The sequence below is a fragment of the Callorhinus ursinus genome, unplaced genomic scaffold, assembly GCF_003265705.2.
Source record: "Callorhinus ursinus isolate GAN/ISIS: 27379988/994484 unplaced genomic scaffold, GSC_fseal_2.0 scaffold15, whole genome shotgun sequence".
NCBI classification, from domain to species: Eukaryota; Metazoa; Chordata; class Mammalia; order Carnivora; family Otariidae; genus Callorhinus; species Callorhinus ursinus.
In genome coordinates this window covers 165,604-180,984 of record NW_027397077.1, presented here as the reverse complement: position 1 = coordinate 180,984, position 15,381 = coordinate 165,604, and the positions used below count along the sequence as shown (strand labels likewise).

Sequence of the window (15,381 nt, the reverse complement as noted above, 5' to 3'; positions counted from 1 at the left end):
CCCACTGCTCCATCCCGGTTGCTAATATTTTGTCTAGGAGTTTTGTTATTCATAAGTAAGTTTCGCCCACGGTTTCTTCTCTACCATCCTTAACTGGTTTTGGCATTCAAGTGCCGGCTGCTTAAAAGAATGAATTGGGGGTTTTCCATCCTTTTTTGGTCAGGAACTGTTAAGTGGCATTAAATTCATCTGAGTTTTGATGCATTAAATATCATAACATCATACTGTAAAATTCATAAAACATAAACATACAGTTCAACAGAATTACGAGGCAAACACCCATGTCAAGACCACCCACTCAAGAAAGAGAGCGGCCAGCACCCCAGAGCCCCCTGTGCCTTCCCCTCTTCCACCCAAGGTAGACCCATTCTGACTTCCTCTTCTTTAGATTTGCCCCTTACGATGGAAGCATCCCTAAAGAACAGTTTCATTGAAGTCTGTTTTCGAACTTCCTTCTAAAGCAATCACACTGTATGTGTCTTAATTACTATCGATGAAGTAGGCCTTGATACCCAAATAGGTCATCCCTTTCTTTGAGAGAAAGAGCGCGCAAGTGGGGTAAAGGGCAGAGGGAGAGGGAGAAACTCGAGCAGACTCCCCGATGAATGCGGAGCCCGACACAGGGCTCAATTTTACGACACTGAGATCATGACCTGAGCCGAAATCAGGAGTCCGACGCTTAACCGACTGAGCCACCCAGGTGCCCCATTCAAGATTCTTATTCTTTGCTCTGACCTTCCATGTAAATTTTAGAATTTGCTTATCAAGTTCCACAAAAACCTGACTGGGATTTTGAATGGGAATGCCTTCAACCTATACATAGTTTTGAAGTCTATTCGTCACCTACTGCTGCTGTAACAGATTATCACAAACATAAAACGACACAGATTTATTAACTTAAATCCTGGAGGTCAGAGGTCTGAAAGGGTCTCACGGGGCTAAAGCCCAGGTGTCAGCAGGGCTGTGTTCCTGCTGGAGACTCTGGTGAGAATTCGTCTCATCCTTTTCCAGCTTCTGGAGGCGGCCTGCATCCTTGGCCCATGGCCCCTTCTCCACCCTCACAGCCAGCAACCACAGACCGGGTCCTTCCCACACCACCGCTTTCTGCTTCTCCCTCTTCTGTCCCCTTCTTCTGCTGTTAAGGACCGCTGTGATTACATTGGACCCACCAGATGGTTCAGGGTAACCTCTCCACTACGGTCAGCGAATTAGCAACCGTAATTCCATCTGCAAATTTAATCCCCTTTGCCAGGCAATTTAACATATTCACAGGTTCTGGGGACCGCAGATGTCTTTGGGGGGGGGAGCCCGTTACTCTGCCGACCACAAGGAATGTTGGCATCTTTGATACAGATGTCCATTCTATGACCAGGATGTGCCCCCCTCTCCTTTAGGTCTTCCCTGAACACCCTCCATAAAGTTCCTCGAGAGCCTTGTATATTTTTTAATCCCAGGTACTTCATTTTGGGGGGTACCATTGTCAATAGTTTGGAGTTGGCATGTGTTGTTTATTCTTTTTGATCATGAATGAATGTTTATCAAACCCTTTACCTGCACCTATTGAACCGATCATAAATGTTTTCCTCCCTTACTCTTTTTAAGACAGTGGATTCGATTAACGCATTTTCTAGCATTAAACCATTTTACCTAAGATTTAACCTTAGACATAAGGTCCTTTGTATACACCGCCAATTCCCCTCCGATTTTATTTAGGATCTTCACATCTATGGCCATCAGTGAGATTAGTCTATAATTTTCCTGTTTCATAGTTTCGAGGAAATGCTGGTCTCATAAAATGAGTCAGGAAATGTTTCCTATTTTTCTACTCTCCGGGAGTGTTTGTTCAATTCTCTTTTTTCCCCTCGAGTGCTGGGTAGAGCTCTCCTAATAAGGCCCTCTGGACCCGGAGCTCTGACCAGCTCTGGTTCTTTAGTGGCCATAGGACTACTCAGATTTTTTCCCTTCTTTTTGAGTCAGCTTTTGTTCTCTAGGAGTGTACCCATGTTAACATTTTCAAGTGTGCTGGCACGAAGTCGCTCCCAGCATCCCACGCCCCCTCCGGGGTTTTTGGGTGGCTTAGACAAGGACAGCCCTCCCCCAGGTGGCTGGCGCTCCGGAGCACACGGCGGCCCGCACGCCCTGTGAGGTGGTGGCTGTCCTGCTGTAACTTCCTTGTCTGAGAAGCTGTAGTAAACTTTCATTCCCGGTGAGAGCGACCTGTGCCTTCTTTCCATCTTGATTCAACTTCCTAGCAGCTTTTGAATTCCATTCATCTTTTACAAGAACCACCTTGTGCTTCTGCTTTTCATTGAATGTTTTCTACTTCCTTCATGTCTGCTATTTTTTCCTTCTTTCTATGCTCTTAGGCTTCTTTTGTTTTTTTCCCCGACTTCTTGAGATGGATGCTTAGCCCCATTCTGTCTTTCTCTTACATATACTAAACACCACATACCATGTGCTAGTAGCGGGAGGGCTTGCAGACAACCGTGTCCTAAGCGTTGCTGGGAACAGAGGCCCCCCCTCTATACTGCGGATGACCTCTGTGTCCCACAGGGTCTCTGGAGGCTGCAGCTTGGCCTCCAGGGGTGGCAGTGAGGACGGGAAATGCTATTGGACCCATGCTCTCTTCTGGAGGGAGGCCAGGCTGTGGATGTGGGTGTGGGCAGTGAGGGAGGGGCCATCAAGCGTACCTCCAGCAGCTCTGGCCTGAGCTCTGGGCCAGGGTGGTATCCTTAACTCAATGCAGCTGAAAGGACAAGCTCCTACTTGGGCTGATGCCCACCAGTCCTCCAAGGGGGAGCTGGGTGATACGGGAGAGGGCCAGGGGAGCACAGTCTTTGAAGGAAGAGGGGATGATCCAGGCAGGGCCAGCGGCACAGACGTCGGCGGGGGGGGGGGGGTGAGGCAGGTGCCCGCTGTGGGAAGACAGGGTGCTTCCTGCCTGTGTGCCCCCCATGATCCCCTCTGTGGACCAGGCAGTGGTTCTCAAACTCCAGCGCACATGTGAATCCGTGGAACCTGTGAACTCTTTCTCAGCAGGTCAGGGTGGATCTGTGAATGTGCGTTCCAAATGAGCTCAAAGGGGACATGGACGCCGCTGCTCTGAGGAACACACTGAGGAAGACCGTCGGGGGGGCAGGAGGTGATGTGAGCCCCGCACCCACCCCTGCTCACCCAGGAGGAGTCGGCCACATGCTGTGTCTGAGGGAAAGCAGGCAGTGTGTTTCCGAAATGGACTTTAATGTAATCATGACATGAACACAGGCAGGGTGGCGGTGGGTGACCAAGCACAGATGTGGATGACCTGTCCCCCCGACCCTTCGAGGCAGCGGTCCTCGCTGGACACCACTTCCCTGGGGGGACAAACACTGATGCGGCTGAGTGACGGCCTCACACGGCACAGCGGACCCTGGGAAGGCACCTCCGCCAAAGCCTCGGGCGAGAGGCGACGAGCCTCTGCCACAGAGGCGCGGGCCAGGGTCGGGCCAGACACGGAAGGGAACCCAGTGTCGTGTGGGCCTTGCTGAGGAGGAGGGCACTCTGCCCTCACTAAGTGCTGCCCGAGACCTTCAGGACGAGGGGCGGGAGGCGCAGTGAGGTTCACGTGAACAACAAGGAATGAAAGAGACAGAAACTAGGAACACTCATGAACCTACAACATTCAACAGAACGGCAACCAAACGGCGGCCCGGCCAGCCTGGCCAGAAGCCATGTGCAGCCAGCGGCCGGGTGGGCACTTCCCCCTCTTTGTGGTGCTTGGGAGCTAACCAGCACAGAAGAGGCTGTATTTGATCTCTAGAGGGAAAGATTTCGTTTCCTTCCCCTCAAACTGACTCAGGGGGCAGAGAGACAAGACTTCTCGAAGATGAGCTTCTTCCGGGAGAAGGGGCCCAGAGACGAGAGTGGCAACGGCAGAGCAGGTGTGCCTGGAAAAGGAAGGGTCCCCGGGAAGAGCCGGGAGGGTGGCCGGTGGCCAGGGGTGCCCCTCCTCCATCCAGCAGGCTTGGCAGGTGCTTCCTCCTGGTGCTTCTGCCAGGAGCCCCAGCGCCGGGGCCGGGGGTGCTGGCCGCATGGCCCCTCACTGGGTCCGGAGCTGGTAATCTAGAATCAGGGAGGGAGGCCTTGGTTTTCTGCACTGTACCTGAGTGGGGAGGGGCTGCCCTCCCCAACCCTGGGGCTGCTCCACGTGCACCACCCTCTCAGTAGCACGCACGGGTGGGCTGCACGCACCTCCGTTCTGAGTGATGTAGCGGACCCACGGCAGAGCCTGGTAGCCGCTCTTCTCGATGATCTTCAGGTAGCGCACCTAGGGCACAGGCAGCAGGGCCCTGAGCATGTACACGCTGTCCCCTCCTGGTCCCCCCACCACTCCCCACAGAGGCCAGGGAGGGGAGGCTGTGATGAGGAGCGGGCCAGCATGGGCAGGGGGCAGTGGGAGGGGACGGGAGGGGCGGGTGCCTGTCCATAGCATGCAGACGCCGTGGGAGGGAGGGGTCACTGCTGGAAGGGGGGGAAAAGAGCCAGGGTGTGTGTGTGTACTCTCAGGCACTTCCCCTCACAGATCTGCCGTGGAGGTGCCTAGGAAAAACAGGCCCCACGGTGGCAAGTGCGTGGACACTAGAGGCTCAGACTCTAGTTCTGGGGGTCAAACCAATCTCTGAGCTTGGAGCCGAAACACAGGGTCAGGTGTGAACTGACAGGTGTGGAGGGAGGCAGAAGCAGGGCAGCCCCGCGGTGGGCCCGGGACAGGCTGACCGGCACCCTCACCTAAGCTGTCGTCTGCAGCTCTCTGAGCCGGGACGGACACCTGGGCCTGCCCATGTCTGCTCCGGGGCCCTGGCAACCCCAGCCATGCGTACCTGGATGCCAGAGGTAGTGAAGTAGGGGATCTCAAACTTGACGCTGATCGGGGGCTTGCCCTCCTTGTCCTCCGCTTCCACGCTGGGCAGGCCGAAGTGGGCCCGCATCAGGTACTCCTTGCCCCCCTGGAGGAGCACACGAGGTAGAGACGGTCAGGCCAACAGCTGCCCCCAGAGGATTCCAGGTTGCTGGCGTGGCCACTGAGCCCCTTCCTGCATGGCTGTGGACACCCGGGGTCTCAGCTCCTCCAACGCACTTGTATTTACCCCAGGCCTCACGGACTGTCCTGCCGGCTGTGCCGGGCAGATCAGAGGCATGCTGGGAAAACTGGTGAATTCCAAGCATCAGGAGTTTCACAAACTCTCCGGGAGGGAGGACTAGTTGCTTCAAGGAAGCCCAGCCTGACAGGACAGGCCTCAGGAAGGAAGAGGGGGCACAGACAGTGCCACCATGGGACACGTGCCCCCCTGCCCAGGCCAGAGTCCGAGTGAACACCCCCACGTGCCCAAAGTCTAGTAGGCAGCGTGTGCAAGCAGCTGGGCGGGGGGGGGGGAAGGTCAAAATGAGGGATGGTGAGTAGAGGGAGGTAACAAAAGTAAGAGACCGAGGTCAGGGGCTGACTGATGAGTTAGACTGGCGTCCTGTCCCAGAGGGTAAGGAAGGGGGCAGCTCTGGCCCCGGAGGCTGAGCAGTGATTAGAGATGGGGCCTGGGGCAGGGCCAGGAAGGCCTGGAAGCCCGGTCCGGCGCAGGAGGAAGGCATCTCGGTCTGGCGGTCCAGGCGCCCGGTGTGTCTCACCTCGAGCAGTGGGGAGCAGAGAGAGCTCAGCTCCGGCCACACCAGGACGCTGCAGTTGTTGACCCCCGGGGCTCTGGCAGGAGTGGCTGCCCACCAGGGCCGGTGGCCGTCCTTGTGCGTCTCGGGTAGAGCAGAGCCGAGCCCCAGCTCCCCAGGGCTGCGCTCAGGCTCCCGGCCCTGGGATGGTGCCAGTCTGTTCACCAGCGCCGGGGCCAGTGCGAGAGCGGGGGCTCTGCCTGAGGCAGGGACATGTGCTGAGTAAAGACTCTGGGACGAGGGGAGAATAATGTGGTCCCAGCAGCAGACAAAGCAGGCGGCAAAGGAATAAAATCAGCTCCACCAGCCTGTGTATGAGACAATAACCAGACCCCAAATCTGAGCCTTATGAAGACAAAAGGGAAAATGAAAGCAAACGCGCATGCAGATGGGCAGGCCTTCCCAGCGGAGCGGTAGAAGTCTGCTCCCCTGCCCTGGGTCCACCGTGTCGATGTCAACGGGTTTAATGCTCGCCCGGACCAGAAAGACCTACAGGCTGGCTCACAGACCAAAACACAGCTCTGTGCTGCAAAAGCGGATAAAAGCTATGCCAGCAGGAAGACTGGGTGAAGGCGCGCCAGCGAGGGGCAGATGAAACACAGCAGGGGCTGCCGTCAGGGCAGGAAGGGAGGGCCACGGTCCTAGAGGCTGCAGTCCTACGATCCACAGGGAAAGTATAATAGTCACGAGTGTCTACGAGCGCCAACTAACAGGGCGGCAACCTCTGTTAAGCAGATGCTACATGACGTGCAAAGGGAACCAGAGGAAGGCAGCGCTGAGCAGGCGGATGCTGCCACGGCGTCACGGCCGACCTCGTGGGCCCCGTACCCCGGTAACAGAAGCCTCGTCTTCCTCCCCAGTGCACCTGCGGTATTTACAAACTCTGACCTTCTGTTAGCACACAGCGAACACTTCGAGAAATCCCAGAAGTAGAAACAGTAAGAATAACACTCTCTGGGTTTAGTGCTCCAAATCGGTGGTGAGGAGAAATGAAAATCAGAAAGCCTACCCCCTAGGAAATTTAAAAAGAACCACCGGGGCACGTGGGTGGCTCAGTTGGTTGAGTGTCTGACTCATGACCTCAGCTCAGGTCATGATCTCGGGGTCTTGCAATCGAGTCCTGCAATCGAGCCCCGCATTGGGCCCCACACTCAGCAGGGAGTCTGCTTGAGATTCTCTTTCCCTCTGCCCCTCCCCCAGGCTCATGCTTGCTCTCTCTAAAATAAATAAATAAATCTTTAAAAAAACAACAACAATCCTCTATCCAGTTACAGAATTTCTAGATGAGCAAGTCAAATATTACATGTCAGAATCTATGGGTTACAGAGGTTAAGGCAGGGCTTAGAGGAACATCTTGGATTAATATAAATACTTGGATTAATATAAATTTTAAAGCAAAATCATCAAATGAAAATATCTAACTTGAAAAAATTAGAAGAAGGGATGAAGAAATGCAAATTAAAGACTTATAAAAGACAGAAAAATATCACAACAAAATTAAAATACAAACCTGGAAAGAAAAAACAAAAAGACAAGCTACTAGGCAACCTTATCCAGGGAAACAGAAGACCCAAATACACACAAGAAGAAAGAATAAGGAAGAAGTAACCATCATGAGTGAATGAAAAGAAAAAAAAGACCACTTTCTCCAACTTTGCAAACCTGGTTAGGATGGATAATTTTGAAGGCAAATATAATTTACCCAAACAGTCTCCAACAGAAATGGAAACTCTGAAGGACCCGATTTCCAGAAAAGAGATGGAGAAAGTAGTCGAGATCCAGAAGGTCACACAGCCAAATTCTACCAACCTTCTCAAGACCAGATGATGTCCCGGCCACTTAAACGGTTCTGCAGCACAGAGATCGGACACAGAGTAATTACGAAGCAGGTCTAACACTAATACCTGACAGAGAGTGCACCAAAAAAAATCAATCTCCGTTGTGATTATCGAAGTGAAAATGTTATGTACAATGTCATTGATAGAATCCAACGGTGCACTGAAAAGGAAAGATACCTCGATCAGGTGGAGCTTACCAGAACGCAGGGATGGTCCAGCTCCACCCATTGACAGACCTGAACTGACAGACACTGAAGGGGCACCTGGGTAAGTCTGTTACCCATTTGTGCCCAAACCGCAGTAAAGTAGGGCTGGATCGAGTCCACAGCCCAACGTGGCGTCGCACTTGGAGGGGACATGGCTGGTGTTTCCAGGTGGGGGCAAGACCAGGAGGCCACTGTCCACCACCACTTACAGGTCCTGGAGAGAGCAGCCAAAGCAAGGAGGTGCCAGAGCCATCAAATGCCCAAGAAGAGCAGAGGAGAAGGGAAAACTGCATTTGGCTGCAAATGATACAAAAGAATATCTGAAAACCCACAGGAATTGAAAGAAAAACTACCCTAAAGCAGACACCCGGTAAGGAATCAGGGCGTGAAATTACCATGCAAACAGTGGCTACCTGCTGGAAGACACGGTGGAAGACAAGACCCCACTCACCAGAACAGTGACTCAAGGCTCATCTTAACAAGAAACGGGCAAACTGGTGGGCACCTTGGGGGCTCCTGAGGATGGGGCGGTGGGGGGGCGGGGCGGGGCGGGCAGTTCTGCGGCTTTCATCTGGTTCCAGGCACATGAATGTGTCCCCTGGTGAGGAAATTCATCGAACTGTCCACATTTCATCTGTCTACTTTTCTGCATGTTGTACTTCAATGAACGTACTTTTTAAACCAAGGGAGAGGCTATGTGAGGTGTATACAGTAAACACGAAGACAGCCCCCAAAGCACTGAGGTGAGACAGGCACAAAGCCTCATAAAGGTGTTAGCTCTTCCTACTCGACTTATAAATTTGGTGCAAACAAACTGATTCTAAAATTCAAAAGGAACACCAAACAAGTAAGCAAGGAAGAATCACCAGGAAACAAACAAGCGATGTGGGGGGGGGGGCTGCCCTTATCAGATGTTAAAACAGAGAATAAAGCTCTGAGTTAAAATATGGCCTTGCTGCGTGGACAGAGAGACAACAGAACATTCAGAAAGAGATCTAATGCCATGTAAAACTCTGATATTTAATAAACATGGCATTTCAAACCACAGGGGAGAAGATGGACTTTTTAGTAAATGATGTTCAAAAACTGAATAGCCATTTGGAAAAGATAAAACTGGACCTGTACCTCCCACCATTTACCAGACCTAGTTCTGAAAGCACCTAAAATCTAAGGTGAAAAATGCCACTGTACAGGTTCTAGAAGCAAATATAGGTGAATTCCTTTACATCTGGGAATGGTGAAGCCTTTCAAAGCATGACTTAAAATTCAGATGCAATAAAAAGAAAAGACCAGGAAATCTGACTACATTAAATAATAATGAAACAAAGAAGCAATAAAAAAAGATGACACAGCAAAAACCACCAGAAACAAAGCCAAAAGATAAACATTAAACTGGGGAAAACCATTTGTGACTTATATCAAAGAAAAAGTGCTCAACTTGCCCATATACAAAGAGCTCTCGGAAACAAAGAAAATGACCAAACCTGAAAGAAAAACGAGCAAGAGATGGCTGCTACGGTTTCCAGAGAAAGAAATGCAAATGGCCCCCAGACATAAAAAAAGGAGCTCCATCTTGTTTATAATGAGAAAAAGGCAATGGGCCATAATTGGCACAGGAACACACATCCACCTTCCAGGCTCTCTGGGCACTTCTGCGGCAAACCCAGACTCCAGTGCTGAAAATCCTGAACACAAGCCAGGCAGCTATGCCAGCATGAAGTGCTCTACATTCCTGGAGCTGGTGCTGGATTCCTGAAACCCACGCTGCTCAGGCCTTGAGGCAGTCTGGTCCCCTCGAGGGAAGCTGAGTTCTGAACCAGTGTCAGAGAGAGGGCGGGGGGATGCCCTGACCCTGGAGATAGGCTGGTCACATGCAAGCTGTCTCTGCCAGCTCCAGCTTTCCCTCCTTGCTCGGCCAGCCCCTCAGCTCTCCTCTGCTGGCCTCCCAGAACCCCCAGCTGGGGATCGAGGCCCTGTGCCCTGTTTCGAGGCTGCTGTACTGTGATGGGCACAGGGAGCAGGTGGGGTGTGGGCGGACGTTAAGAGGGGCATCCACTGAAAAGGGCACTCACCGGGAAGGACTTGATGGACCACACGATCTCACTGTTCTCGGGGACCCACTTGACACTCCCCACCGTCGTCTTGAACTTGGGGGAGTCGGCATCGTTGGGCACGGGGATGTGGATCTCCACGTTGTTGGCCGTCGACCGCCGCTTGAACTGGCTCTTGGCCTGCAGATGAGACCAGTGCAGCCAAGGTTGTGGACGGCGCAGGTGAGACAACCCAGCCCCCACCAGGCCTGGCCTGGGGGCCCCACCAAGCCGGCCCCCAGTCCTCCAGGCACAGCTCACACCCTCTCACCCACCTGAGAGTCTCCTTATGCCCTCCAGTCCCCTTGACTTTCAGGGCTCCCCATGCTTCCCTCTGGCTCACAGTGAGGCAGCACAAGCTTCAGCCACAGGCCTTATCTCCCAGGATAGGGAGCACAGAGCCCCATGGGGCCCCTGCCCTGGTTAGGACCCTGTGCCAAAGGCCCTGAATAGGCAGGGCCATCCACCAACCCCCCTTACTGCCCGTGTCCCCAGGCTGACGCTGTGTGTGGGATGTGCACGCACCTTGATCATGTACTCTATGCGGCTGTGGGAATGCTTTTCAATCACGGACTCGATCCATATCAAGGGTTTGACCTATTGGGGAGAGTGAAGGTGGCACTCATGCATGGTAATTTTACAGAAGCCCATCTCACAGAGGGGAAACTGAGGCCTGGGGAAAGGGACCATGTGCCCAGGTGTGAGCCCAGCATGCCAACGCCCTATGGAAGGAGTCCACAGCGAGACCGGGATGGACATAGAGACTGATGGGCCTCTGTGAAAATGCAGAAAACATCACGGGGGCTGCCTAGAATGGGGTCTGGCCCCTCAGAAAGTTCAGAGCCCCAAGCTGTCGAACATGGGCTCTGTGGAGCTTGGGCAGCCCGTGGGAGCGGCTGCCTACCCTGGGTATCACCTTGTGGATGTGAGACTCATCCTGGAGGGGGACTATTCCCACCCACCGGGGAGGAGGTGGGAGCCTGTCTGGGGCCTCCACACACTGCCCACTGCCGTCTGGGTGGCAGCCCGTCCCGGGGGCGGGTGCCTGTGGGTGCACTCACGTGGGTGTTGAGGCGGTAGGACATGAGCTCAAACTCGCCATCTGGAGGGATGAAGGAGATGGTGCGGTCATTCTCAAAGCGCGAGAGTCGCACACACTGGTGGAACTTCACGTCCTCCAGCTCCACGGACTTGCTTTTGCCACCTGAGGGGAGGCAGGGGTGAGGGCAGGGACAGACCCTAGGCCCTCTGGGTCACTCTGTCAGCAACGCTCCCATTGCCTGGGGCTCACCCCTGGCAGAGCAGAGCTGCCCCTCAAATCTGTGGGTCACAAAGGCCAAGGGGTCCAGGTTCCCAGACAACCTCCTCTGTCCCTCCTCAGCCCCTTGGAAGCCTCGTCACATCCTGACACTGGGCACCTGCTGAGGGCAGGGCTGGGCGGCCTGGTTCACTCGGAGTGCGCAGCAGCTAGCTCAGGGTCTGGCCAGGGCTGCCGCTTGGGACACATTTGCCGAATGACTAACAGACCGGGCTGGGGATGCACGGTGATGGCTCAGGGCTCCCAGTGCGCCCTGGCCCCCATCCTCATCATCCCTTGGGTTCTTGGTTCCTGGCTTGGTGTTCCAGCCCACAGAGGAGCTGTGCAGGCCGGGCCAGCCAGGGACAGGAGCCGCCCTGATGGGCTGACACCAGAGAGGCCCTCAGTCCTGCTGCTGTGGAGGTGAAGTCCGACGGCGCGGCCACTGCTCCCGCAGCTGGCGGTCCCGTTTGTAAACACAGAACCTCAGTAAGCGGGGCTCTGCGGTCACTGTGGCCCCTGCCCCAGCACAGCGAGTGCCACGTCCAGGCCAGGTGGTGAGAGCTGGAACCACTGTGTGCAGCCTTAGAGCAGCCCCCACCCCGTGCCCCACGCGGGGACAGGAGCTCCGCAGGGAGGGGAGGACTAGGCCTAACCTTGAGCCCGCAGCTCCCTCCAGGATGGTGTAGCGCAGGGTCTCGGACCTGCTGCGTGACCCTCCCTGAACTTAACATCTAAGGCACTGGCCCTTGTCTTCTAGCCCGGGGGGCGGTAGGGGGACTTGACTTTGGGATCTTCACTCTTCTGTATTTTCTATGTCCAGGTATCGATGTATTAGTTTTCACAGTTATCTTGTCCGCAACGTGAAAATGTGTCTGAAGCAAGTGCTTGAGATCCGCGTGTTCCCTCACGCAGCTCAATATCCCCTCAGCGCTGCTCTGAGCTCAGCGCGAGGCCCGCTCTGGCCACAGGGACGCCGTGGGGCTGGCGGGGTACTCACGGCCTGTGTTGTCGAAGAGGACCTTGTCATTGAGGCCCAGGCGCAGCTCGGGCATGCCTGACAGGAAGACCCGCATCTTGATGGAGCCCACGATCTCGCTGCGCAGCACGTTGCCATTGGCACTGACCTGGGGGATGGCGAGGCGGGCGTGAGGGGAGGTCCCTGCTCACCAGCTGCCCCATTCTCAATGCCCTTCTCACCATCCCCTGAGCTGGGTGAGCCTCACCTTCCTCCCATCCGGCCTTTGTGCAGGGCCACAGAGGCCGACACAGGGACCCTGCCCTCTCAAGTCTCAGGTTACACAGGCAGGCCTCTCTCGGAGCAGGCCACACTTGCTTTTCTTGAAATCTGTTTCTCCATGTGGGGACTGAGGCCACCCAGCCTATGTCCCTACTTCCTAAAGATGGGGCTTTCAGGGCCCTGACCCCTCGGTGCTCCCCAGGGTGCCCTGAAGTCTGATACCACTGATCCAAAGTAACCGTGCATTTAAACAGATACAGTCATGACAGTAACTGACTGAGCCCTTCTTCTGCGCCAGGCGGGGCTCTGCGCGCCTCAACAGCCTGCAGGCCAGGGCTCTGACTCGGGTGACCCTCTACCTCACGTGCAGACCAGGAAGCATCTGAGTGCGATGAGAAGTCACGGCGGGCTAACAGGCAAGCCCTGAGACTGTCCTGAGGGAGCCAGGCTGCTGCAGCACCTCTTCACATGCCCATTTTAGATACAAGGACACTGAGGCACAGGGCAGAGGCCGCACGGTGGCTGGCAAAGGCACTAGGGCCACAGCTGTGACCACCACCCCTTATCAGCACATCCACATCCACAGGTGAGGGCCAGGGCTGCAAACGCAGGCGCCTCGGGGCCGCACGGGCCACTCCTCAGAGGGCCCAGCCACACTCACATGGTGCAGGGCCCGAGTTGCCTCTCTCTCTGCAGAGGAGGAGGAGAATCTGTCCAGCTTTTAACTCAAGTGTCTGGAAAGCACCACATGCAAACACGCGAGCGCTCCGCCTCTGAGGGAGGCAGAGAACTAAGGCACCAAGTAGATGACAACCCCAGGAAAGGCACACAACAGGACAGCAGGCCCTGCACGGTCTGGCTCCATCACCCCCCCCTTGCTCACTATACTCCGGCCACATGGCCTCTCACTGTCCCCACTTGGCAGGCAGCTCCCTGCCCCCACAGCACACAGCAGCCACCTCTCCCTCCCCTGCCCCTCAACAGCTCTGTCTGCCCACCCATCTCTTTCCCCCTTCTGGTGAGGGGCTGTGTCGGGCTCCTCCCCGCTGGGCCAGCACAAGGACAGTGCCTGGGGGCAGACGGTCCTCAGAGAGCACGTGCCAACATGGGCCCTCGCTGGCTGGCCAGGCTCTGGCACTCTGACTGGCCTTACTCAGGGGGCCCTCCATGCTTCCAGCTGTGACTGCCCCTAGATTGGGAGGGCTGTCTTCCTCCTGGGGAGTAGGGACTGCACAGCACTCTGTAACTGACCATGTGAGGTCATGAACGCTGGGAAGGCAGGCTCAGTAGGGGAGCAGAAAAGCCGTGCAGCCCACCAGGTTAATCTCAGCCCTGCAGGCAGCAACCAGGATGGGTGGGCGCAGAAGAGATGTCTGCTGAGCTGCTTCAGGACATCACTACGTCCTGAGGACCAGAATCTGGAGGCCCATGTTGACTCAGCTGCCAGCTCTGCAATCAGACTCAGGAAGATGGTGTTCCGACACGTCTGCGATATCCACACCCACCTCATGCTGCCCCATGTATGGAAGATCAGGGGTCCTTCGGGCACAGACACACGCTGGGGTGCACTGGGGCCGGATACACCTTGAACTCCTAGTGCTTTCACATACAGCTATTTGGAAACTGCTCCTTGGGATTTGCTTTTCTACCCCAAGACACTCTAGAGTTAGAGGGACCATGTTGTGGGCTCATGAACAATTCAGACAAAGGTCCCGAGACAGGAGGGGCATGTGGTTACTGAGGCCACTGTCTTGCTCCACGACTTAAATAGTAAGAAGACAAATATGCTTACATTAAATCCACTGGGAGAATGTGTTGGGGAAGCACTCTCGACAATTCCACAACCGGGAACTCACCCTTCCAGGAATCCCGCCCAGGTACGGGACATATCCCAAACACAAGTCTGAGGATGAACAAGCTCGCTCATTTCTGCACTGTCTGCAGCAGCTGGAAATGGGCACACCTGAGCGAGCCACATGACGGGATTGGCCCAGTCATGGTAATCTCCGATGTGAAGACGAAGCAGGTTGCAGGTGACACAGGGTCAGCTTGCATCCCCTTTCCCTGCCACTGACAACAACAACAAACCTGGGCAGGGTGCCCGGGCAACCATGGAAGACTGAAAGGTGCAGCAGGTGGATGCGGGAAGAACCGCGGTGGGAGCAGCGCCCTCCCTGCCTCCCCTCCGTGGGAAAGTGCAGAGGAAACTTGGAAGTGGAAGTGAGCACTGGGGTGCAGACTGAGCTCGTGGAAGCCTCTAGCTCTGGCTTCAGGGCCAGAAGGGGAACTCCCGCCTCTTAAAGCGAGTACAGAAATCCCCTAATTCCTCCCTTTTATCTGTTCTCTCACACCCAGGCCCCAGGCAACCCAGCTGCTGTTCCCAGAGGGTGGGGCAAACCCAGGATGGGGGCCCACTGCAGACAAGCACAACAGAATGGGGATCTAGAGCCCCCAGTGAGGTGGTCACAGAACCAAAAAGGGATGCCCCAAGCAGCTGGAAAGTACCAGAAAGATAGCTAAGAATAAGGAGTCCAGGAAAACAAACCCATGCAGTTGTTTATGTCTCCAGAGCTCTAGAACTGGGCCTGAGTGGCTATGATCCTAATTAGTATGTCAAAGACTTTGAGAGACAAACTGCACAGTCCCAGACCGACCAGCAGGTGGAGCATACTCTGGATAAGCTCAAATAGCAAATGGCATGACGGCTTTGAAAACTGAACTGATACTCATCTCATGGCCCACAGACTGGGGGTTACAACTTGTGGCCTGAACCTAACCAGGTCAACTGTCAGCTGAAACACAAATACTGACATTTCTGGTATAATCTAAACAATACCTAGAATCTTATAATATTCAAAAAGTCCAGGATCGAAACTAAAACTACTTGGCATACAAAGAACCATGAAAATTTTAGCTCACATGGAAAATACAGTTAACAGGTGCCAACACTGATGCAAATACTGGGATTATCTGACAAAGACTTTAAATAGCTAGGTAAAAATCACAAACATCCTGA

General features: G+C 54.6%; 1 protein-coding gene across 2 annotated transcripts in view; it reads right to left on the bottom strand.

Moving 5' to 3' along the window:
- Window positions 1-3,223: 3,223 nt before the first annotated feature.
- The window catches only part of AP1M1 (adaptor related protein complex 1 subunit mu 1), a 29,157-nt gene continuing 16,999 nt past the window's right edge, over window positions 3,224-15,381 (bottom strand). For both annotated transcript variants that reach the window (XM_025884855.2, XM_025884854.2), the window contains 7 exons: window positions 12,126-12,252; window positions 10,890-11,032; window positions 10,354-10,425; window positions 9,811-9,969; window positions 4,860-4,985; window positions 4,231-4,306; window positions 3,224-4,101 (listed from right to left, as the gene is read on the bottom strand). In XM_025884855.2, coding sequence (XP_025740640.1) covers window positions 4,079-4,101; window positions 4,231-4,306; window positions 4,860-4,985; window positions 9,811-9,969; window positions 10,354-10,425; window positions 10,890-11,032; window positions 12,126-12,252 — 726 coding nt within the window. In that variant the 3' untranslated portion in view covers window positions 3,224-4,078. The remainder of the gene's footprint in view (window positions 4,102-4,230; window positions 4,307-4,859; window positions 4,986-9,810; window positions 9,970-10,353; window positions 10,426-10,889; window positions 11,033-12,125; window positions 12,253-15,381) is intronic.